The following is a 24,497-nucleotide window of genomic DNA, read 5'->3' as shown; positions in this document are numbered from 1 at the left end:
CATTTTGCAATTTTTACACGTTTCAAATTATTTAAGATCCATGATCAAAAGGAGAAACATTCAAAGTAGTTAAGCCCTTTCCTATTCATCATTTTAAGCGTAATAGAATCTATTTTAGTTTAATTATGATACACTGAGCTTAATAGGAAACATAAATATGGTTTCAATACTTTTTGGGAAAAAATTCCAGACCAACACTAGTACGTTTATTTATTGTAACAATTGGCATGTTTAAGATGAGTATAAAATTACAATTACACAAAAATCATGCAATTGATTCTTACATTATTTTTTTACATCATAAACTAATCTAAGTCGATTCTCGAGACGTTTTGACTAACTTTAATGCGTTGTACAAAAATGAAAAATATATTTACATAAATAGAGAGTGATCCAATGATTTATCAGTTTTTCTCTCAGTGGCTTTGTTATCTTCTAAAACTATAACATTACGAATCAAGTCGTCCAACTGAACGAACAAGTACTTGTAAACGTAGTTGCCAGTCTCGTTCTGAAAAAAATATAAATGTTAAATGTTCAGACATCCTTTGCATACATATACATTAATAACTTTGTTAAATGTTAGTATAGAAACTACAAATGTTAACATTTAACTCGCGCAATAGAAATTATATTAAAAATAGCTATTTTGTATTCTCTAGTATGAGGCATATCGGGAAACTGTTTCCAAGAAAAAAGTAATACTTACTTCATATACTTCCAAATGAACGGTACCATGTTTACGAGATCCTTGAATAAAAAATTGCATTCTCATATGATTTACTCCATCTCTTTGATAAATTTCATGCCTAAAATAAATCATGATATATTCCATACAGCTAGATTTAAGAAAATCATTAAAAAATGTTAATTCCTTTTTATTATACTAAATATAATTCCTGGTTACTTACGCAGGATGATTACCACGACCTCTACGGTTTCTTGTTCCATGAACACTAATAGGTTCTCCTAGCGCATCGATCACCTTAGGATCAGTTATACATCGTTCCATAGCTGCCTTATAGACGCCATTAGGACTATTGGAAGAGAATAACTCTTTACCAATTGTATAACATACAACACTAGTAACACCAATGCCAAGAACAATCACTATCAAGTACCATGCTGACTTTACATTCTCCTTGGCTAAAGAAAAAGAATTAAACGTGTTTTTTTAAAATTAACATGCAGACAAAATATAATAGTTACAATTCATTTGACATATTATTGTATGCTCCTAATTCAACATATAAATATAGAATCATGTTATGGATTACATAAAATATATAATACATTTACCTACTTCCATAAAGCCTGTCTGTAATTGATTGGATGATTCTTTTGAGTCTACTTTTGTAACAGACTTTTGATTCCAAAACCCATAAGTGTGTATTGTATTACTTAGAGGATTAAGGAATTGCGAAGAAACAGTTATGCGACCAGAAAATACAAAATGGTTTTGTCTGATAAGAACATTAACTGCCCTTGATAATGCCATAGTCTGAAAAGAAGTCATTGTATTTAGCATGATTAAGTGGAACAGTTGACAAGACATCATTACCGATTAAATATATACCAAAAGTAACAATTATAGAAGTATATAAGTTTTGTTATCTGCTACAATGAAACTACTTTGGAATTACATTGTTTATTCAGCAACTTCAACTGTAAGTCAAAATGAATTTTTAATCATGTTGACTGTTTTAAAAATAAAGATACTTAATTATAATCATCGAAACTATTTTTAAGATAATTTTGAATTGCGTACAAACGTACATTTCAACCTTTTTCATGTTATGACAAAATGTACTTACAAATAACCTCTGAATTCAGAGTACATAAATATCAGAGTTGAGTTGGGAGATTGCTCACGGGCAGGGTCGCGCGATCGCATCCTGTGCTGCCCTCTGATTTTATACGGTACGGTAATTGAGGACTCCCGATTATCACAAAATCCTGGTCATCATAAAATCCCCAAACTCTAATAATCAATTTTGAAATTTATTAATCAACTATGTATTAGACATTTTGATGATCATACGTCAAAAATGTCTAATACATAGTTGATTAATAAATTTTAATAAAATCCTAATCATCATAAAATCCCCAAATTCTCATAATCGATTTTGAAATATATTAATCAACTATGTATTACACATTTTTGCCGTATGATCGTCAAAGGGCAGCACAGGATGCGATCGCGCGACCCTGCCCATGAGCAATCTGCCAACTCATCTCTGCTTTCAAAATTGGTCAGACAGTATCACGAGCGCATTGCTGGGGTCCTATTGAGCACGTCGAATATCACACGCACAGCGGCGCGTCAACGCATCCAGGATAACAAACCAATTTGAATTGTGACGGAAATGACGCAGAAGTTAAGCGCAGTTCTCATTGGTTAACGTCTGACGCGTTGACGCGCTGCACTGCATGTGAATCCCGACGCGCTCTGTGGGACTCCGCCCAAACGCGACGTCGTACAGTGCCATCTGTGTAACTAGATGCAAAGCATATCCTGTCGTTAGTAAAGCAAGCAATAGAAACGAAACACTTAAGAGTAGCCGACACTTGTTTAAATACGAATGTAATTGCAAAAAGATAACGCATCAACGAATATGTTATTTAATTATAATAGTATCGTAAATGGTTTGCTTCCTTTAGAGCAGTTCTAAATAATTAGATCATCGGTAATTAGTGTTGGTAGAAACAAAATAATGGCGGGCTAGAAGTTTAAAATGCTGAACTATCTATCGTAGCACAAAGCTGAAGGCACAACAATCTGGGAAAACACATGCGCCCACGTTTAAATATGGTCGCATGTCAATTTCTCGTGAACCTCTTGTTCCAACGTGACACGTCAAGGTGAATTATGATACGTAATTAATTACACTTTAACGTTGGCTTGCCCATATGAATAGTTACCAAAGTTACCACCACAGTTACCAAAGATATAACCTAAAAATATTGCGCCTTGAAATTGCATAAATTTATACTCACGTCATGCTTGGGAATATGTACTACCTGTAAACGCATGTATGCACACTTTGGCGATGTAGAATGGCCATACCATATGAAAATTACGACAACGTTACTCTTAATGATGTGCTCGGATGGGTTGCTTCTGGAGCTATGATCATCGGAGGAGTGGTTCCATATATCCCTCAATATAGGGAAATTCAAATTAAGGAAGACACTAAGGGTTTTTCCCTATATGTGTGTCTTGCGCTGCTCATCGCCAATACTTTACGTATCTTATTCTGGTTCGTACAAGATGGTAGTTATTGTAAATAAATATAACGAGGCTATTTATATTTTGAAATATTTTCACAGTTTTATATATGATTCTGTTAAAATAATGGTTTTAGGAATTGATAGTTTTCATTAAACAATTTGAATTACTAGTTTTGTTTAATATAATTGTATGAATTGAAATATATAGCCTTCATTATGAATCACAATGAAATTTATATTTGGTTAGTAATAAATATGTTTACCGCAATTAATTCGTTAAACATTTTTTATAGGTTTGGAAAGCGTTATGAAACTCCTCTTTTACTGCAAAGTGTTTTGATGATTATAACCATGCTAATTATGATTAGAACTTGTGTGAATATTAAAAATAAAAATCAAATAACAAGGTCAAAAGAACGTGTATTTACAGGTGGGTTTGACTTTATTATTAAAGACTATTACAGTTTCTTTCTTAATAAAGAATATCTCATTTTTCATATTAAAATCTAGTTTTGTATTTAATGCAGTTAAAGAGGATTTATTTTTAATTGTAAATATGAATTTACAGGTATAATGAATCTCTTTTTTATAATGTTTGAGGTAGACTTGGATACTAAATACTTTTGGAAGTGGACAGACTTCCAGTCTTATGTTATTTTTATGCTGCTTTTTGGAGCGGTAGGAGCTGCTCTCATGTATTTACTTGTGGATGTCTTAGTATTTGTTGAGATTGTTGGTTTACTAGCAGTATTAACAGAAGCAATGCTAGGTATTCCTCAATTTTTAAAAAACTGCCATAACAAGTCAACTGAAGGAATGAGGTAAGATCAAAATGCTTTGAAGTTAGTGCATTATATAAATTTTGTTTATAAACTGCAATTTATGTATATTACAATTGCAACCATGTAAATTAAAACTAAAACTATAAACAAATAATGCAATAATTTGTATTTAATTTTAGTATAACTATGGTTACCTTGTGGACATTAGGAGATACATTCAAGACTTGTTATTTTATACAAAGAGAAGCACCAGTTCAATTTGGAATTTGTGGTACTCTACAGATTGTGGTAGACCTTGCTATTATTACGCAAGTATACTTGTATAGGACAAATCCTGCTGCTTTACGGACAGGTACAAGAGCGGATTAAGAATAATTGTACTCCTAGTTTATCAAAATACTGCTGTAAAATACTTTTACATATATTTAATGATCATGAAAACAATTCTTCCACCTTATTAGATAGATCTACCTATACCAAACAACGAATTATTATACTTTTATACAGTCAGATTAGTGTAATATATTTTATAACAATTGTGATGTATAGTAAATACTATTACTTTTCCAAGTTTTACGAAGAGCATTATATATAAAACAATTAATATATTAAGTCAGTGTAACTAACTTATATTTTTAGTACATTTTATTTCTATGAATAAATTATAGTGCGACCTTGTTAATTTTGTGCTTTAAAATACATTTTTGTGCATTGATTTTTAATGATACTAAGAGATTGATAAATACAGACATTAATTAATGAAAAGAATTGTATTGAATTATTTAATTAGTCACAAAAGCATTAAGTTTACTTTTTTTATAATAAATTATTTCTGCAATTATCATATAAACACATGGCATCTGCAGAACACATATTGCTGATATTTGTAATATGTGCTATGCATGACAATGATTGGCTTTTAATCAAATTCATTTTTTTATAATGTAGTATGATGTATTATTTATTTCTATGAATCACAGTGCAATTTAGATGTGTCTACTTCGTATTTTCAGGAAAATTAGTAATTGGGTCTGAGTTTTGTTTAATTGAAAATCATTGTTCCGTGCGACATAAACATAAAAATGGCACTCCTAAAAACAATTGTTACAAAGGATTAGATTGTATTCTTGTTTGAGTGTGACTGGGTAATTATGACTTGATAAGTCAATTCTGAAAATGTCATTTATTGACAATAATGTACAATATTGACACCATTTTTGCTTAAGCTCTGTGAAAAATCAACTTCAATAATCTATAACCAATTAAGTAAAACTTAAATGAATGTTAAATTAGTGAGAGTAGTGCGCATAAGAACTATAACGCATGCCATACAGATTTACTTTCTTCTGTTTGCTTAAAACTAGTTTCTTTCCAAATACCTCGTTTAAATTTCCCACATAAATCTCAGTTTCCGGTCCAAGAGCTAAGGCTGATATTTTATTAGCGCCAGAGATGAGTTGGGAGATTGCTCACGGCAGAGATATCTCTGCTGACGGGCAGGGTCGCGCGATCGCATCCTGTGCTGCCCTCCGATTTTATACGTCAGTTTTCACCGTTTTTTGCCCCCAAAGGCGGCGCAACTAATTTCTGGTAGGGACTCGCGTACTGTCGCCGTTGGCGGTTTACGTACTCGTGATGGTAATACCAGAGATGAGCAGATGTGTTTGCACAAATTCTAATAATAAAGTTTGAAATTTTTTGATCAACTATGTATTGGACATTTTTGACGTACGATCGTTGACGATCATACGTCATACGACGAAGTGCGAAAAGGAGGTTCTGATTGGCTGTAGAGAACCAGCGGAATGGAGGAAATTCCGCCTACGTTCTCTGTAGCCAATCAGAACCTCTTATTTGTTTTTCGTCGCTCCGTCGTTCGCCACTGCAGCGCTAATGAAATATTTAGTCACAGCTTCAATTTGCTCTATCTAGATAGATATCTACGAACGTTTAAATTTTTTGTTTTAAAGTATCAATGGGACCATATCGAACTAGATGTATCACAATGCCTTTGTCACAATATATCAGGCTCTTCTGTTTGATGTGACGATCGTATATTAAATGCTTCAACCTCGTCCAATTTATCGTGGTGGCATGATCGTTAGACGTCCAAAAAATGGATGATGACATTGATATTTACGAGGACTTGCCGAGTTTCAGTGCGGATGGTAATGAAAACGTAAGTGCTCATGTGAATGGATTTTAGGGTTATGTTGGTTTGGAGTAATGTAAGCTGCTCTATCTGGTTACAGAGTTCCGAAAAGAATAAAGAGCTTGTGCAAAAATGCACGGACCTAGAACAAAAAGTATCCGAACTGACTGTACAGATCGATGTGCTTAAAAAAGCCAATCGAACCTTAGAGGTTAACTTGTCTTCGTTATTGAAGACTGCTCGTGCTGAAATTTCCCGAAAAGACAAAATGATTGCCGATGTTAGAAGAGAGTACGTTTTTAAAAGATGCTATAATTACATAAAAACATATACAAAGTTTTTAATTTCCCATTCTTAACAGGTTAGACAATGCAATGTTTAGACGTGGAAATTACAAGAAACTTCCAAGAGCACCAATTAAGACCTCGGAACGTGCAAAACCTTCTGAACATGCGAGTATGGAAGATAGTCCATATATTCAAGTGCCAGATGCTACTGAATTTATGTGCAATAATCCTACCGTACATAGCGAGGATGAAGAAGACACGGAACAGAAGTATAAACCAGATAAAATTGTAAATACATTATTTAATGAAAGATTGAGAAAAAGAATCATGGAAGAGGAGAAACTAGAAAAACAGCAAAAAGAACAACTGCAGTCTTTGGGTAGTGATGCTACTAAATCTATAAAGTCCAATGTTATACAAAAATTAAAAAAAATTGAGTCTACGTGTAACGATGACAAAGAAAATCATTTTAATGTAGATTCTAATTTGAAAGAAGATGTAAATATATGCAGTCGAGTGCCTAGTCAAAATGGTACAAATAATTTGAATGCCTTAAAAGAGGGAGAAGTACGACAAACTTCAATATCAGTTCATAAAGTCTCTCGTAAGAGATCAATTGATAATGATCACGATTTAATATCCAGTAAACGAATGAAATGTGAAAAAGATGAAAACAGGAATAGGGAGCAATGTCTTGATAATAAGGACACAGATCAGAAATGTACTGAAAACCAAGTACATACTTCAGTGACTAAAGATAAACAACAGAGAATGACAAACGACTGTAAAACCAACAGGAATACGAAAGAAAATATAATTAATTATTCCAAAGCAGATGACATTAGACACAAAAATGTAACATCAAGACTAAAACTTTTATCGGAAGGAGTCGATCCAGATATAAATGAAAGTGACTTCAGTGAATCAAATTCGAGGCACAGTTCTAGGAATACAGAATTACGGAAAGATAAATACAAAGGTAATAATGTAATTAATCGAAATCGATCAAGAAGTAACGAACGTGATCCCCATTATGAGAATAGCAAATATCACCGTTCACGTAGTAGGTCTTTGGATCGGAAACACAATGATTGGAAGTATGGTAGAAGTAACTGTAATCGGTATGGAAAACACAAAGATAACATTGATAAAAGAAGAAGCACAAAATATATAAATGGTTATATTTCGGCTGAGTCTAGTAACGTAACATATGATTTACGAGGTAGATTGGTACATACGTTTGATGAAAGGACTATTGGTGGTGAGCATAATTCTCACAGAAGCAAATCACGGCAGGATAGAAGATACAAACGCGAAAGATCTAAAACACCCGCATCAAGAAGGAGTGGCAGCAAAGATAGTGGAAAACATACTAAACGAATTGACTCCTGTGACAGAATGAACAACAGAAGTAGTAAATCAAAAATTATTAATCGTACTGCAGATGGTACTCAAACTAATAATACGAAATGTTCACAAAATAAGGGTGCAGCAGAAAAGGCAGAAAGAATTAGTTTATATTCTTTGGAAGAAGGTGAAATCATAGATACGCCGTATTCTAGTCCTAGAAAAATTATTCCTACCACTTCTCAGTCCCAAAAAGAATCTCCCATATCACATAATGTCAATAATGGAACAATTCAGAAGATTCAAAACGAAATTTCAACTGTTTCAGACATCATCACGGATCAATTTAATAGCGATAGCTTGCAGAAGATATGTAAATCACCCACAAGAAATAAAATTGGAGCTGCATTATTGGTTTCAAATTCTATAAATACAAAAGAAGAGGAAATAAAAAATGTACAGAGTTCCATTATGAATGATAACCCAAATATATTGCCACAAAATGAACATACTTTAGAGTCAAAAGCCCAAAATGAGTTGAAAAATACCGCAACAAATATTCAGGATAATTTAAACTTAACTTTAAGTCAGATAGCTAATGACAAATTCGAAGACAGTGAGACAGAATTAGGTAAACTCATCATATCGGATAATGATACAGATTTCAACAATGAAGATGATTGTCACAGTACCATTAGTTTATCGGTTACACCTGAAAAAAAAGCACAGGATAAAAATGGAACAATAGATGCACCAAACGAGCATTTAAAAATGCCAAATGATTCAGTTTTATCATTTCCTGTGCAGGAAGATTCCAAATATTCAGAGGAGATTTTATTAAATAAAGATATGAATTTGAAAAATGAAGAATTGAATGATATTAAAACATGTGGAGTTCCAATTATAGAGATAAAGTCGAATGATGAAAGTATCGAAAATAAAGGTATTCCTAGACAACAAGAACTTGAAAATCGATCTACTGAATCAAATTCAAAATTGTCTACAATAGAAGCAAAACATTGTGAAAATACAACTACAAAAATCCCATTGGTTACAGAAACGATTAAAGAACCTGTTGTAACCAATTCGTTGAAAAAAAGCGGAAATGTTAGTACCGAAGAGTCTACAAATCTTGCAAAAGTTTCAAGTCGTAGCCCGAGAACTACCAGAAAACCGGTAAAAAATACTAATAGAGATAGTTGCGATGAAAATATTCAGGAACCTGACAATATGAAGTGTAACATCGAAAGTACTTTAACGAAAACTATTGAAGAAAAAGATAAAGAATCTTCAGATAGAAGTACTAGAATGAGTGTTACCTTAGAAGAAGCTGCTTCCGATTTAACTACCTTCATTCCCTATAAGTTAACTAAAATTGATATGGAAGAAAACCAAACGAAACAAACTTCGGCAGAATACGGGATAAACCAAAGAAAAGAATGTGCCTATAAACTTGATATAACTGGAAGTGCAAAAGTGACAATTTCGAAAAATGCGGACGTGGTTAATGGGTCAAAAGGTTCCAGCAATCCAGTGGTCCCAGAAGTGAAGATTGTAACGATAAAAGATACAACGTCAGATAATATCGTCTCAGAACTATCTAAAACAGCTAAGCAGTCTGATAAATTGGAAAAAAGTATAACGAAACCAGTTGGCAACGGTAGAATCATTGTCGCACGGCGCAGGAAGCCAGTGCATTTAGGAAACAGTTCCTCGTCGACAACTGTGGCATTAAGCTTGAATAATTCGAAATGTATTTCGACACCTGGCTCGAAAAAAGTTGCTCAATTAAAATCGAGTTCTACCGTTCAACCACAGATGCGCGCTCCGAAGCCAGAGTTGCTTGTTTCTCGGAAGAGGAGGCAATGCACGATAAAAAATTCGGACAATGATAGATAATCTTGTCAGTTTGGTTCGCACTTGTGCAGAATCTCTTAACGAAATGTGATACTTAAAATTCTAAGGCTAAAAAATCTTAATCAAACGTAGAGAAGTGGTAATGGATTTTAGCTTTCAGTTACTTTTACCATTAATAACTGAGTTGCTTAAAGCGAGCGTTACCATTGTCTCTTCCCGTTTGCGGTATTTCATTTTTTAGCATTACGACCGAAGGTTTTCAAATTACTGGTAACTTAATCCCAACGACCACATCCATAAGTAAAACAATTTTTTTTAATGACAGTTAAAAATTTGATTTGATGTCACCGGGGACCACGCATGTTGCAAATTCTACAGATCGGGTACTTGTATTTGGTCGCTGACAGATGCGAACTCCGAAACCCGAATGGAATCTTTACAGCTGTAAATATACACATGCGTAAAGGTGTACTTTGTTTGTATATAGATAGTATGAAATTAAGGTACCGGTGTTGTGGATCATTTATAACGTGCTTGATGCTACTTGGATGATAAATAAAGTCGCCCAGACGCTCTGTGATCTTTGAAATTATCTTACAAATCCATTCCCGTGTTGTATAATTGTTCACATGAACTTTCAGCTATTAACTGTAATATCAACCCTTCCGGTGCTAAGTACTTTTTAAATTTAAGCCAATATCAAGAACATGTATAAGTCTAGTGACCCCAATGTAAGCACGTCTACACGTCCATAGCACCGAGAGTGTTAACGTACATACCGTACGTACATAACGTACATAAGTGTACATGCATTTGGTGCGAAACTCTGCCGAGTTTTGAGCAATACATAAAATTCATTCATTTATCTATGGTGGATTCATGGATGTATTGACACCCAACTGTAGTTGGATTCTGTACACCACATTCGGTAAATATCGATATCATTAGCTGTGTTGTTCCCTTTATTGTTTAAATGGGCTAACAATATTGATAGCTATAAAATTAGCGTAGAGAATCGCTACTGATCTGACTATGAGAACGGTAGAAATAAATAAGAAAACAAAGGGGCTTTCGCTCTTTCCTTTTCGCTTCCTTCGCAAGAATGTCAATGGGATGGTTAGATTTGTAGCCTCCATATATTCTGCGTTTATGATCCAATCTCGCTACAATTCTTGCGTATGTACGCACATATCAGGACCGAAGGGTCCTCGACTGTTTCACAGCGACGGCAGCTGTCCCCTTGATATCTCGACAGCATTCGAAATGCGGTCAATATGAGAATAGCGTTTCTATTGGTGAATGAATTTTCGACCGAGTTTCATATGAAGGACGACTTGGAGTGACACATTTACAAGAATTAATTTATTCTCAGATAATACAGCTATATAAACTTTTGGCAATTAACGGCAATTTTAATCTATCACATCCGAAGGGATATTCACTCGGAAATCAGTGGAAATGATTTCCTTCTTTGACAACCAATTGCCTTTGATTTCATATGACAAACAACAATGAGATTCGGTAACCAGTGACGTTCGACCTTAAAATTGTGAGAATGCGTCGGTGATTTCCAACATTAAAATCCATGATTTTCTGAACGAATAATCCCTCGATCACATCCCGACGCGATTCTTGTCACCAAGAACCAAGTAAAGGGCTCTCCGCCGTTTTATAGCATTCCCAGCTGTTCCTTAGATACTACGGGAACATCTGAAGTGCGTTCTACCCAAATGCAGTGAATAAGGGAATTGAACTGTTCCGAAGAATAGCGTGGAGCAAAGTGTATATCACTACAACAAATATTTCCTTGGATTATGTAATTGCCTAGAGAGATTCCAGGATACTTTTATACAGGGCACTATTAATCTAAACAATCCAGATACAATTAATGTAATGGGGAACCAAAGGGTTCTTCGCTATTTTATAGCAATTGTATCCAGGAATATTTGGTTGAAGTATGTTACGTAAAAGTATTTATAATACTTTATTTAAAACATTATATTTAAGACGTATATTCGGTATTAAGTAGCACAATGAAAAACGAAAAATGAATCTAAATGCAAGACAGATACAATACAAAACGCATATAATGGCAAGGAGGATAATTTGCTTTCTCGGCTGATGTACTTGTCTTCGTGAATTCCTAACTATTTATGACAATATTATCCTTTTTGATATGAAGAGTCCTAATCGAAAACATCGATCTAGTATGAGGCTTGGTCCATCGTGTATTTTTCGCTTCAGTCTAGTGCAATGTAACAAATAGCGTTGAACGTTATCATTACGAGCTGTGAAATAGGCGCCATTCCCTAAAAAGATATGACATACAACTACAGAAAGAATGAACGCAATTGTATGAATACTAAAACACAACAAAGAAATGAAATAGGAATGAACTGTATAAAAAAAAAAGCACCAGAATTTCGAAAACGGGTCCCTCGCATAACATACGAACTTACGCGTACGCCGTGCCACAAGAAGTTTCACTTAAAAAGTCATTGTACATAAGAGGTGAAAATGTTGGGACGTTGCAATAGGTGAAAATTCAAATGGGAGAAATAAACACTGTATATCGAAGCGCGGGGATTCAGAGGGAAAATCGTGTACAGCGGGTAGAAAATGTGATATTTGGAAAATTCCGGGATATTCAGCTGCCTAATCGAGCGTCGTAACCGACATATCGATCCGCCAGGTGCCGTTACGATTCTCGCGAGCGAGCGCCAAAAGGTTCTCGGATATTTGACAGCGATCGCAGCTGTCCCCCGATATCCCGAGATTCGTGCGGCGTGCGGGGCGAAAGTAGCGCCGGGGGGGATGGGTCCGATCGGAAGAGCGAATTGGCACGCGGCTCGTATAACGATTTTCCTCGGGGAGTCGAGGCGCCGAGGGTTGGGGCGGCCGCGGTCCCTCGCAGCGCGCCGAGTCCCGAGAGTTGGGTCGGATGCGCATGCACGCGGGAAGCCCGACGGAGCTTCGCCTCTCTGCGCGCGGACCGTCGACGTGACGTCACCGGGCACAGAGTGGCACGGAGCGGCACAGAGCGTCGCCGCGGTTTCGCGCTGTAGCATCGAAAGATGAACATTATCGACAGCCCCGGCTCCTGAGTGCGCGATTCCGAGTCGAGAGGGGAAAATGCGCGCGTAGCCCCGTGCCGAGACGGTGAAGAAGCGAGAGCTGGGGAAGAACGCCAGACACGGACGGAGGGAGTGCCTCCCGATTGGGCCGATTGCTCGGTCGTCAGTCCGGTCGATCCGAGCCGAGGCCGCGCGAGGCCCCCAACGGAATGGGGTCGATCGTGCTCAAGTCGCTCTCGGTGCTCCTTGGGATATTCTTCGTTTTCGTGGGCACCATGAAGCTCACTTCCCACATAAGCAAGGACCTCCACAAGGACCTGGTGAGTAGTAGAGCGGTCGTTCCTCGCCTGGATGCGATCGGCTTCGAGTTATGCAACCCTCGGGAGGGCCGCCAGGAGGACTCCCGGCGTCTCTTCGCCCTTTTTCGCCCTTTTCCGCCCTCGGCGAGCGACGAGTCGCTCGCCGAGGGGTGATCGCCGCCGCTCGTTACGCTCGATTACGGTCCCTTACGTAACCGCGGCGTGGGAAGCCCTGGCTTGCCTCGCCGAGCCTTGACAGTGCCTGGTCCTATTCGCGTCCGAAGCGCGCCAAAGCGGACGGCGGCGGAAAAGACTCATCGGGTGGACGCGCATCCGCTCGTCTGAGCGGCCACGATGCCAAGGTACCCCCGGATGGACGCATGCCGATGTACAGGGGGGCTTGTGTTCCCGAACGACGTTTGCTACAAATGAAAATATTATTCCACGTGGTACCTCGCGCGAGGCGTCCGTTTTATGGGACCGAACGCGAAAATCGATTACAATGGACGAATTAAAATCTAAACGTTGGGGGGGGGGGGATTTAAGGGTATTGTTATGCATCTGGTTTTTCGTTAAATATTAAGGACAACTTGGTACTCTTTAGGATACTCTTAATTCATCTTTCAACGTATTGTGCGCTAGAATCTGGCTAAAAAAATTATGTTTTGGCTGCTGCTGCATCATTGAGACTCTGAGCTAATGAAATATTTCCGGTGTCTTGTTTGACTTAATTGCAATGCTCGTGAGCATCTGAAAGGAATTAAATTTTAATTATTACGATGAAGAAAATTGTCGTTTTGTCAGGGATTGGAATCGTTGAAGGAAAGAACACGTAAATGAAACAGCAACTGAACCAGGAAATGTTTTTAATCTATCAATGAAATCCTAGTTCAGGCTATTACAAGTATATTTACAAATCGAATAAAATATGTTTCAATTCAATCGATTTGTTATTGGTTAAGATATGTCAACTGAGAGTTGACTTAAAAAAAGACCCTATAAAGTAAAAATTAATTATGTACACTCTACTTATCTACTAATTACTGTAGATTTCTAAATATTTCTTGCTTGGAAAGTTTGAAGCCAGGGCAGAAAATGAAACGAACTGTATCGGTGCCTTCAATTTTACATTCCGTTGCCTTTTGTTTCTTTTTTGCGCCGACTTAAAACTTTCCAAGCAATAAATACTTAAAAATCTACAGTACGTAGTAGATAGGTAATTTGTACATAATCATTTTTTATTTTGTAGGGTCATTTTTGAAGTCGGTATTTTTTTATTAAATTGAATTTTCGATTTTCAATTGTTACTCCTTTTATTAAGGTTTGAAAATTCTTATTACACAAGATAAAAGAGATCGGTTAAAAAAAGTAACTCAATCACGGTACGATTTCTGACAACCGTACACGATTTCCGTTGTCTATCTTCGGATCTTATGATTGGATGATAACGTAATTTACATGGGACCACCTTGAAGGTACCCTCAACAAAGAAAGACTCATAAAAATCAGTTAATCCGGGAAAAAGTTATGCGTTAACATACATAAAAAAATATACAGATCGAATTGATAACCTCCTCTTTGGAGGTCGGTTGAAAAGAAATTGATTTTTTCACCCGAAACGTAAGAATACCCCATTAAAGGCGTACTTTAACCCTTCTCATGCTACTGGTGACTACAGTTATTATTCATAGCATGTTTACTATATTCTACCGGTAAGTATAGTCACCCATTTGCCATTCAAGTATCCGTAAGCGAAAGCATATTGGCGAAAGGCATAGCCGTATCAAAAGGGTTAAATGTTGAATTGTTGATATTTTCGATTTACTTAATATTTCACAGATCTTATGCATTCTTGGTCGCATGCGCGAGTACATATTGATTTGAATGTTACTGGAAGTTGGATATTGTTCACATTCGATAATTTTCGGAAAATAAATGCTCGATTTAACGATTAAATCGTATTCATGTTATCTGGAAATTAATGTTTTCGGGAATAAAAATCTAAGGAAAGTATTTATAAAATGCATACTTTGTCGTAGATCTGTGGGTGATCGCATTTGAAAATGTCAATATTTTGAATAACCGAATAGTTTTTACCCTCCAAGTTTTATACTTCTTACGTATTCTGCAGTAAAACTAAAGGCTTATAATTACTATAACTATAACATCGCTTACACTTTAAATAACATTTCGAAAGAGTAAATATACCTTTTGTCACGTTGTGGTAGGGACAAATAAAAATAAAGATAATTGAAACCTTTCAGACTTTCGGATAGCCGTATTTATTGCGTGTAAACATGCAAATTGCAAGGCATTATCACGCAGAAAAAAAAATTGGTCTATTGAACAAAATCATTTGATTGACTGCGTTTCGTTCATTTGGTCTTTCATTTGACCAAACTCGTTTCCTTCAAACAACTAAAATATTTTGGTCAAATCGCTTTGTTAATTTTAGAAAATATTTTAATTAATAAACAGAATATTTTGGTTAGATGTACCAAATTACTTTAATATTTGGCGCGATTTACCACAATATTTGATGTAATCAGCCAAAGAATTTTGTCATGACAACAAAATATTTGGTTGTCCACATAATAACCATGTTCTGTGGTTGAACCAATAAAAATGTTCTCGATACAATCAAATATTTTCCTGAGTGTACATATACCTGTTAAAAAAAATAAAAGGGAAGTAAGCAGAATAAGTATAAGTAACAGGCTGTATTATGTTAACCAGTTCCCAGGTGCTCATTTAAGGATATCCGGATTATTTCTACCCCTCCTTTGAGTGTCCGGATATTAACCATAAGATAATCCGGCTATTTGATGCGGCTTTAATAGAAAGATTGCGGACGGTGCTGACGGGAAATTTACTTCGTTTCAAAATCTCGTATACTCGTGTCGTAAATGTTTATATACCACTAATTAAGGAGTAAATTCTTTCAAAGAAAAGCATTAAACGTAAAGTAAGACAAAACGATTTTAGAAAATATTTCAAAATACATTTTCATTTGTTTGAAATAAGTGAAGGTTCATTTTAAGACAAATAGATCTATTTATATCGCGTTTTTATATTATTTTTCAATTATCAGTACATCTAAATATTCCTGGAAAAATAATTTTGATGATTTGCCTTCTTGTTAGACAAAATCGTTGTTACAGTTGCAATTATAATTGCATACAAATTATTTTACCATACATTTAAATTAGGGTAAATGTAAAATATATTATATATACGTGAAACATGTGAAAATGTGAAACACTCCAGTTTCTACAACGCTTTTTACAGGGGGGCTTGTGTTCCCGAACGACGTTTGCTACAAATGAAAATATTATTCCANAGTATTGTAAATATTCCACTTCACTAGAATTTTGCGGAATTTCTATTCAAAGAATAAATCCGAAAATCTACCCGCGGAAGGCGGCTGATTATGCATTTTGTTATTTCCCTTAATAACTCTTAAACCAGATATTATAAGTTCTTTTTCGATTTACTCTATGCGCAACCCATATAAAACATCGTTTGATGTTTTTTGCCAGTTTCGCCGAGAATTAATCGGGTCGATTCCTCGATTTTTTTTTTTAATCCGCGCGTTGATTCCCTCGTTTCGCCGTGCATCTTGACACGCACGTATGAGAAACCCGACTCGGTCCCACGAATTTTCCGACGCTATTTCGGTAGTCCCATTGCCGTAGTCGAATTTGTCCGAGCGGCCACTTGGGAATGCGCCAATCACGCGATTCGACTCAATGCCGCGGTTAACAGTGTCGCTTGAATTTTTCAGAGAAAGGAGTACGTCAAGTATGCCAAAGTGTTCCCGCTCTCCGGGACGCTGGACTTTAAAGTCCCCAGCAAGTGGTACCGAAGGGTCGTCGGTTCCCTGGAGATTATTTGCGGACTTGCCATGGCGATTATTCCGAGCCGTACGTCCCTTCTATATAACTATTTCCTGTGCATGTTACAATTATTCCCCGCATTCCTGTTTCTTTTTTTTTTTTTTTTTAATAATTTCATCGGTGTAACTAAACACGATCGGGGGGAATACTACAATAAGAGACTTGTTCCTCAAATATTGTTACGTTGGGTACCTAAGGAATCGAAGATGGAAAAACAAGTAAAACGTGTTACTGATATTTCATATTGTTGTGATATCTGAGCTTAACGGTAATAATTGGTCGCTAATCCGTTATAGTCTAACAGAAATTGAAATTCCTCCCTATACCTAACTTCTTGAATGCATGTGTTTTAATCAGGCTGTTGCAGTGTACCTAAACATAGTATGTGGGTTTCCATAAATGTCTGCTTTCCTATATTTTACATCTAAGAACTCAGATTGTACCGAGGTGGACGCAGCGCATTGCATTGCGAAAATTCTTATAGGATCGATTTCATAGATTTTATGTGAACTGTCGTATATGTATTACGGACGGAATATTGCGATTCACTGCGGCCCGCTCCGGCTATAATGTACGCCAGCCCTAATGGGTAATGTTACACGGACGCCTGATTTCCTGCTGTGCTTTTATAACAAATTATTTTCATTGGGAAATCCTCAAGAAATGAAAATACACCTCGTGGCTAATGCCAGAAGGCTGCACTACACTCTGTTTTGGCATTAGATACGTGAAATCGAAATACCAAATCTAACTAGAGCGCGGTGTCCCCTGATATAGAAGATTACGAGGCTTCGTATAAAGAATTCGTTAAAACATACCTAACAATATTCCCTGTTTCAGATAAAATAAAAAACGCATCAAATGCCGTTCTGTTGTTCTTGATGCTCATGGCCGTGTACTCTCATTACATGGTTAACGACAAGTTCGAGAGAATTGCCCCAGCGTTGGTACGTTTCCTTTCGCTTATCTGTCTTACTTATCGTTGGACGATATTTCAATGGCTTTTACATTACCTGAAATTTGTTCGCAGGTGTTCTTTTTTATGTTAACGGGTCGTTTGGTGATAGACTGGCAATTAAGGCGTGAGGATTCGCAACCAGTAACGGCGAATGGTGTCGACGACAAAACTAAGAAGCAAGACTGAATTAAATCATACGATGATGGCAAAACCCTGAGTCTTTTCCACGCTCATACACGTAAAGAAATCCAGCGAAGCCTCCGAATTCTTGTAATGCTACGTTGGCTTCGTTGAAGTCGGATCGACGGTTCTTACGTACGTTTATGAAGACCGACGGAATGTGGCAGTTTTGCGATTCCAGAAGCTCGGATCAACTGTGAACGCGTTGTCAAAGATCTATACAATGGATTAAAGACACCCCAAGCCGAGGAATGACATTGGGCAGGAATTTCCGATACTACCGCGGGTGTCGAAGACTTCGCCCTTTGTAAGGAATTGCGTAACTTCGAGGACCGATGACGTCATAATCGTGATTTAGACCTGTAAGCATCTCGTTAGGCACAGTAGGGTACGAAAGATATTTATTTATTACAACTAACGACCGGAGGTTGTTCTTACGCTTAAATTCGCAATATACTCGTAAGTAGAGATCCTAAATTTAACACCCTCGATGGGGCGGACCGTGTCGCACAGGATCATGATTAATTGACAGCAGCTCCGTTGGCAGTCTGCTGGGAACCGAGGTTCACACTCGAGGTAAATTAATATCAGCTTAAGCACAATGTACTAACTGCCAATTGACGATATGTGTTCTTATCGATAGAGAGTATTAGGATGAGACGTGTCCTTAGCGTATCTAAGTACCCATGTTAACTCGCACAGTGTGGTAATTCATTTTTCAAACGAACGCAGTCCAAATCGAATTGGCTGCTGTCAGTCGATTTCGCACTGGCTTTGCATATACATTTTTAAGAACAACTAGATGCAAGGGTGTGAAGAAATGTGTGGATGTATAGTATCAAGAATCAGTTCAATGTTCGACCTCTCGGAATTAATTTTGTCTTATTTCGAATTGATTCGCGAATATTTAATGGATTTCCGAATATCCGTGAAATGATAAGGGATATGTTAGAGCGGCTGCTTCCGGCCGAATGACCGCACACACAATAGGAATGTTTGCTTCTCAACATAGACATATCTAGATGCTATGAATGACTCTCACACATGTACATACATATTTATAGGAAAACATGAATATCTAAAGAGACTTAATAACCAACTACCTGTTAGCAACATACGAAAATTGTAATTCATGCACAATAGCGACTAGAGTGAAATATGTAAAACGCATCAATATTCCAACGCACCATTTGATTATCGTCTTGTTATTTTATTCAGATCGCAATTATTGTGAGAGAACGTTTTCGGTATCGCAGAATTTTTTGAGATAGCACCTCGGAAATGAAGAAATTGGCCTTTTAAAAATTGAATATGAATGAATCTCAGTATCCGTATTAGATAAAAACATTGATTGCAATGCCTAAACTGAATCTAATAAACTGCTGCCACATTAGCAATGTTAACTTATTTTAATCAGCATATGCTGCAAATGATATCAATGAAGGTGCATCATTATTACGACAAATCCAGTCCTATACTAGTTTTATATTATTTATCAACAAATAATTTGTGTATCCTGAGATGAAATGTATCTTTGACACTAAGGGAAGAAAAATATACGTTATTCTTGCCGCCACTGATGTAATTAGTTATGATAATTACTATCTGCTTTGATATATAACGTAAGTATCGCGTATTCAATTTCGTAGTTCCTTTGTATTCGGATTGAATTATATTAACTCGATAGCTGTCGTAATAATTATTTCGTGTATAAGTTTTCTAATTATCTTCGGAGCGGATTATACTAGCAAATAAATAATGATATATGCAGCTCCCGAATAATTATATATGCAGCTTTTATTTTAAATTATGCGATAAATTTAATTTTGCATAATTCTTATTAATCTTATTAATTTGGACGAGACACACAACACAGCTCAACAAAATGAAACGTATTGTACATCTATTGTGATAATCGTGTCACACTCGATAAGCATGTCATCGCAAGTAAATTATCAAATAAGAAAAGAAATGACATTAGTGATACCTGTTCACATTGATAGACTACTTTATATAATTCATAGTTAAATGATCGGTGTAAGATATACAATTCTGTTCAATGTCAAAGTAAGACTTACAATAAAAAGAATGTGTTATGGTAGGTTGGATGAAATTCATTATTTTCAACCTCAAACAAATAAAATAATTACGCACTAAATTGTGAAGTTAAGACATATCTCCTAACGTTTATTAAAGATATACATACAAGGAACTTAAATATGCATAGATTATTATTTACATATAGTTATGTATTCAACTCTTGTATTCATTAGTTTCAGATTTGCCGCGTGCATGGATTAAGAAAAATATTGTTCTCAATATCAGAGTCTCATTACTCACAAGGACTTTAGTAACAGTAAATATTGTATTACAATTATTTTCAATAACTCGCATTTAGACGTTATTAAGCTGGACAACATGTCAGTTTTTATCTGAAGCGTCAAGGCAAGTGAAGTAAATGTAGTTGCAAAACCACTCTTCAGTGTTTTATCCTTTTCCAATATAATTGTTTCAAGAACTAATAATTATATGTATCACCGTTTATATGTGAAGTACTGAAGTAAAAAAAGTACCTGTTATTTGTGATGTTATGTTATATGATGTCTAAGCAGTATTAATTATCCTTTACTTACTTTTCAAATGGAAAGCGATACAGAAAACTTTGACAGTTCTGTGTGTATATTTCTAAGCTATGTCTTGACCAGTAGTTAAAAGATGTAAAGCTTTACGGATATTAGTAACTGCTGTCGGCACATCATCGTAATTCAAGGCACTTCCAGCCCATTTTACATATTTCTGAGCCTTCGCGATTTGTTCCACGTCCAGGGAAACTCCACCTATTAAAAATGTCAAGATTCATCGGATATTTGTTGACAGAGTAGTTTCTAACAAATAAGTTTTTTTGGTACCACTTAACTGTTTGCAATAGTTTGTAAAAAAAACGGCATGTTCTTACTTGATAAAAAACCCTTTTAATAAAATCAACTTACTTTCTGTCTTTAATGTTGAACTGTCGTCGTACGAACCGAACCCTGCTGGCTGATCAAGTCCTGCATTTGTAGGTGTGGGTGCTGGATTGTATGGATTAGGATTCATAGGTGTGGGAATATTTGGATAAGGAAAATTATTTTGATTGGGTTTTGCAGAAGGTGTTGTTATGCTTGAATTTGAACTGCTAGGGACGGAAGGAAACTGAAATGCATCTGTGCTTGGAGGTGGCGTTGGTTGCACAGAACCTGTAAAAGAAATGTGTTCATTGTTAAATTTAACATTCAAACTGCTTAACTGACAAAATTACAAACAGGGTTTAATACTGTGCATACATTGAAATGATTGTAAAGTGCAGACATAAGCATAAGTTGCGATTGTAAATACATTTTAAGTTTTATGTTCCCTGCTAGTGTGTAAGTGTGCATATTAGGTGAATATACATATTTATGATGGTGATTGAAAACAGCAATAAAAAAAAAACTGTCATCTCATCCTGAATCAAATTGAGAATTGTAGAAGTACTGTACATTACCTACTTTAATTACTTACATAGAGAAATATATTCATGAATGAATTAAATTATAAATAATTTGTATTAATATACAGTAAGCAATTAAAGCTTAGTAATTGTATCTGATATATTCATATACCTTCACTCTTCTCTTCGTCATCGGCTATGGAACATACAAAAACATACAGCTGTTAAAATATATTATTTTCATAACTTACCATCTTATTAGCTCACGGTTGCTACTAAATTACCTAATTCCGTATCAGGATCTGGATGTAATTCTTCAGCTATCAAATAACGTAGTATCAATGTGAAAAATTGTTAATTTCGAAAAATTATATATTAGTCATTATTAAACCGTATATACCTGACTCTGGATTACCAACTTCTTCTTCCAAATCTTGTTGAGGTTCCTTATTATCCTTAGTCGCTATGAAATTGTTTTTAGTTTTTTCTTTTAATACATATGTAAATACATAAGCTTTTACTAGTACAAAAAATTACCTTGTTCTTCATCGGGTACAACACCCTCATTATCGGATAATATAGGATCATCAGCTACGCAAAGAAGATTCTTATGTTTTTATTTAGTTTTAACATTTAGAAAAACATTTCACATCTTGTTTTTTAGTTGACAAATATACCAGATTCATTAATGTCACCTATCATTAAATATTTGATTTCATGAGAAAATATTACTAATCTTTATTTTTTAATTGGATTAGTAAGAACGAGATGACAGGTTCATTAATATGTAAACATTTATTAATTGTTCAATTTATGATCAAACATTATTTTTTTTGGAAATATGACTATAGTAAACATTAAGTACGAAATGTTTTATGTCACATTACTTTATCTAATAATTTTATATATGAATTAATAAGTTTCTGCATAAGTGCTTTTTTAATACATTGTACAACTTTAGATTTTTATGTATGAGTTTCTAAACTCGCATGTACAAACAATAATGTATGTTGTGTTTCACACAAATTTTGAATATTATTATAGTCTGCCCTGCTTTTATCAATGAGAAATACTTACCTGATTGCGGTAGTATTTCAGAATCATCTTCCCCTTCTTCTTTCATGGGACCCGGTATAGGAGTTTCACCAGTTTTTAAACAGTTGTGAATGTAAGCAGCTTTCCATTTAGCATATTTCCTATTCTGTGTAGCCTCTTCGCTTAGATCTCCAAATGTTGTGAGAATATCATAAAGTATTCCTGCTGTATAAAAACTTTGAACGACACTCTTTCCAAAATTTGAAGCCCGATCATTCTTATCGGCATATAAAAAGAGTTTTAGAGCCCAATTTTCTAAATGAGCTTGCGCAGCAACATCATTAGTAATTGCTTCATTATCGTGCATGGCTTTCTTTGTTGCTTCCAACCAATCCATCAATTTCAACAAAAAATTAGTTTCTTCTGAAGTTTTTGTCGAAAGCTTAAGTCCAATTTGAAGAGCATAGATTCGAGCTAGTAGGGAGAAAAATAATCGTTATGAATTTTTGTATTACAGAATCTCTAATGTAGAATCTCAAAAAAAGAAAGTCAAATTAATTCTTTATATCTGTCTTATTCTTGAATATTTGTTATGCTATAAATCTCATGAAGATGAGTAATCGTCGATAACCAAAAAAATTATATCAAATGAAATTGACATAACGACATAATTGAAATTTACGATGCACGTAAATGTTGCATACCCCAATAACTAACAACGGGGTCTCGATTATCATGTTCTGTGGCTATTTTTAAATAATGCTGCATGCCCTTCAGCGAAGCTGGAATGTCTGGCAAATTGGGGCCTGGCATTTTTCTTTTAATTGACTCACGATTTCGTACAGTCTCGTAGAAAGGTTAGGAATTTTGTAAATGTCAAAAGCAGTCAAAAGTGACAAATATTTACAACTACACTCTCACAAATATACCATAGATCATTTAAAGGAAACGTGATCGTGCCAATGGGGTACAACTATTACGTTAGCACTCTCGCGACATCTGTACGGAAATCAATGACTAAGTCCATGATCGTATAATGGCAGCTTTACACATGAGCAGTGTTGCCACCGTCGCCATCAGAAGTTAGTAGAAATCATGGACATATACAGAGATAAGAGATGAGTTGGGAGATTTCTCACGTGCAGGGTCGCGCGATCGCATCCTGTGCTGCCCTCTGATTTTATACGCCAGCTTTCACCGTTTTTTGCCCCCAAGGGTGGCGCAACAAATTTCTGGTAGGGACTCGCGTACTGTCGCCCTTACATACAATGCAGCTGTGACGGTGGTGACTTACTTACGCTTACCGATCCTGCTCGCTTTTGATGATAAGGGAAGAACACTCGTCGCGTCCTCTTTGACTTTACCCTTCACTTACCTTATTTAAATTACGGGAAGGTAAAAATTGGCCGAAATTTGTTAGACCCGAATACCTGACCACGAGTCTCACGCGTGGTTGTAGGGCAAAGGGTTAAAAGAATATTAACACATGATTGAGATCTCGGAGAGATCTCGAGATCAACATGAATTTGAAAATTGGTTGATCGTCAAAAATATCTAATACAAAGTTGATTAACAAATTTCAAAATTGGTTAGTCGAGCAGCCATTCGCGAATCGATGCTTCTCTTGCATTTCCGTGCAAGTCGACCATCGAACAAAATTGGTTACATTCTTGACGATCATACGTCAAAAATGTCTAATACATAGTTGAATAATAAATTTCAAAATTGATTATTAGAATTTGGGGATTTTATGGTGATTAGGATTTTGTGATAATCAGGAGTTCTCAATTACCGTACCGTCGCTTCTTCCGGGCGACACCTGACCGCAGATCATACGTCATACGTGATCATATGATCCCTGCCCGTGAGCAATCTCCCAACTCATCTCTGACGTATATATTGTTACGTCCATGGTTTATAAATCTCAGAT

General features: G+C 35.9%; 5 protein-coding genes across 11 annotated transcripts; 3 read left to right on the top strand and 2 right to left on the bottom strand.

The window, feature by feature from the left end:
- Positions 1 to 195: 195 nt before the first annotated feature.
- Positions 196 to 1,886, bottom strand: LOC105701274 (mitochondrial import inner membrane translocase subunit Tim21). 4 transcript variants are annotated; one of them, XM_012427899.1, is made up of 5 exons: positions 1,815 to 1,886; positions 1,300 to 1,501; positions 912 to 1,146; positions 710 to 809; positions 196 to 511 (listed from the first exon to the last, which is right to left on the bottom strand). In XM_012427899.1, exons 2-5 carry the CDS (start codon positions 1,496 to 1,498, stop codon positions 374 to 376), a joined length of 672 nt encoding a protein of 223 aa, XP_012283322.1. In that variant the 5' UTR covers positions 1,499 to 1,501; positions 1,815 to 1,886; the 3' UTR covers positions 196 to 373. The 4 variants fall into 4 exon arrangements, with proteins under 4 accessions (XP_012283322.1, XP_012283330.1, XP_012283339.1 ...); XM_012427907.1 differs by having other exon boundaries at positions 1,777 to 1,838; XM_012427916.2 differs by lacking the exon at positions 1,815 to 1,886 and adding an exon at positions 1,577 to 1,770.
- A 651-nt stretch (positions 1,887 to 2,537) lies between these two features.
- On the top strand, positions 2,538 to 4,722 carry LOC105701268 (PQ-loop repeat-containing protein 1). Of its 2 annotated transcripts, none has more exons than XM_012427886.2 (4): positions 2,538 to 3,260; positions 3,525 to 3,661; positions 3,836 to 4,052; positions 4,193 to 4,722. In XM_012427886.2, the coding sequence occupies exons 1-4, from the start codon at positions 3,058 to 3,060 to the stop codon at positions 4,380 to 4,382; spliced, it is 747 nt and encodes a 248-aa protein (XP_012283309.1). In that variant the 5' UTR covers positions 2,538 to 3,057; the 3' UTR covers positions 4,383 to 4,722. The 2 variants fall into 2 exon arrangements, with proteins under 2 accessions (XP_012283309.1, XP_012283299.1); XM_012427876.2 differs by having other exon boundaries at positions 3,800 to 4,052.
- Positions 4,723 to 6,014: 1,292 nt separating this feature from the next.
- On the top strand, positions 6,015 to 10,704 carry LOC105701220 (probable WRKY transcription factor protein 1). Of its 2 annotated transcripts, XM_012427790.2 has the most exons (4): positions 6,015 to 6,192; positions 6,266 to 6,456; positions 6,527 to 7,986; positions 8,128 to 10,704. In XM_012427790.2, the coding sequence occupies exons 1-4, from the start codon at positions 6,130 to 6,132 to the stop codon at positions 9,696 to 9,698; spliced, it is 3,285 nt and encodes a 1,094-aa protein (XP_012283213.1). In that variant the 5' UTR covers positions 6,015 to 6,129; the 3' UTR covers positions 9,699 to 10,704. The 2 variants fall into 2 exon arrangements, with proteins under 2 accessions (XP_012283213.1, XP_012283204.1); XM_012427781.2 differs by having other exon boundaries at positions 6,527 to 10,703.
- Positions 10,705 to 12,565: 1,861 nt separating this feature from the next.
- Positions 12,566 to 20,164, top strand: LOC105701778 (transmembrane protein 35A). The gene is made up of 4 exons (XM_012428842.2): positions 12,566 to 13,050; positions 16,814 to 16,952; positions 17,766 to 17,872; positions 17,956 to 20,164. Exons 1-4 carry the CDS (start codon positions 12,940 to 12,942, stop codon positions 18,067 to 18,069), a joined length of 471 nt encoding a protein of 156 aa, XP_012284265.1. The 5' UTR covers positions 12,566 to 12,939; the 3' UTR covers positions 18,070 to 20,164.
- A 57-nt stretch (positions 20,165 to 20,221) lies between these two features.
- On the bottom strand, positions 20,222 to 23,495 carry LOC105701766 (vacuolar protein sorting-associated protein VTA1 homolog). Of its 2 annotated transcripts, XM_012428821.2 has the most exons (9): positions 23,272 to 23,495; positions 22,610 to 23,041; positions 22,070 to 22,123; positions 21,933 to 21,995; positions 21,817 to 21,852; positions 21,705 to 21,728; positions 21,054 to 21,299; positions 20,697 to 20,900; positions 20,222 to 20,618 (listed from the first exon to the last, which is right to left on the bottom strand). In XM_012428821.2, the coding sequence occupies exons 1-8, from the start codon at positions 23,378 to 23,380 to the stop codon at positions 20,749 to 20,751; spliced, it is 1,116 nt and encodes a 371-aa protein (XP_012284244.1). In that variant the 5' UTR covers positions 23,381 to 23,495; the 3' UTR covers positions 20,222 to 20,618; positions 20,697 to 20,748. The 2 variants fall into 2 exon arrangements, with proteins under 2 accessions (XP_012284244.1, XP_012284252.1); XM_012428829.2 differs by lacking the exons at positions 21,705 to 21,728; positions 21,817 to 21,852; positions 21,933 to 21,995; positions 22,070 to 22,123 and having other exon boundaries at positions 23,272 to 23,492.
- Between the last annotated feature and the right edge of the window lie 1,002 nt (positions 23,496 to 24,497).

This window comes from Orussus abietinus, unplaced genomic scaffold, assembly GCF_000612105.2.
Source record: "Orussus abietinus isolate OABI.00-Male unplaced genomic scaffold, Oabi_2.0 scaffold66, whole genome shotgun sequence".
Lineage (NCBI taxonomy): Eukaryota > Metazoa > Arthropoda > Insecta > Hymenoptera > Orussidae > Orussus > Orussus abietinus.
Note: the sequence above shows the minus strand (reverse complement) of the source record. Positions and strands in the feature narration are given on the sequence as shown.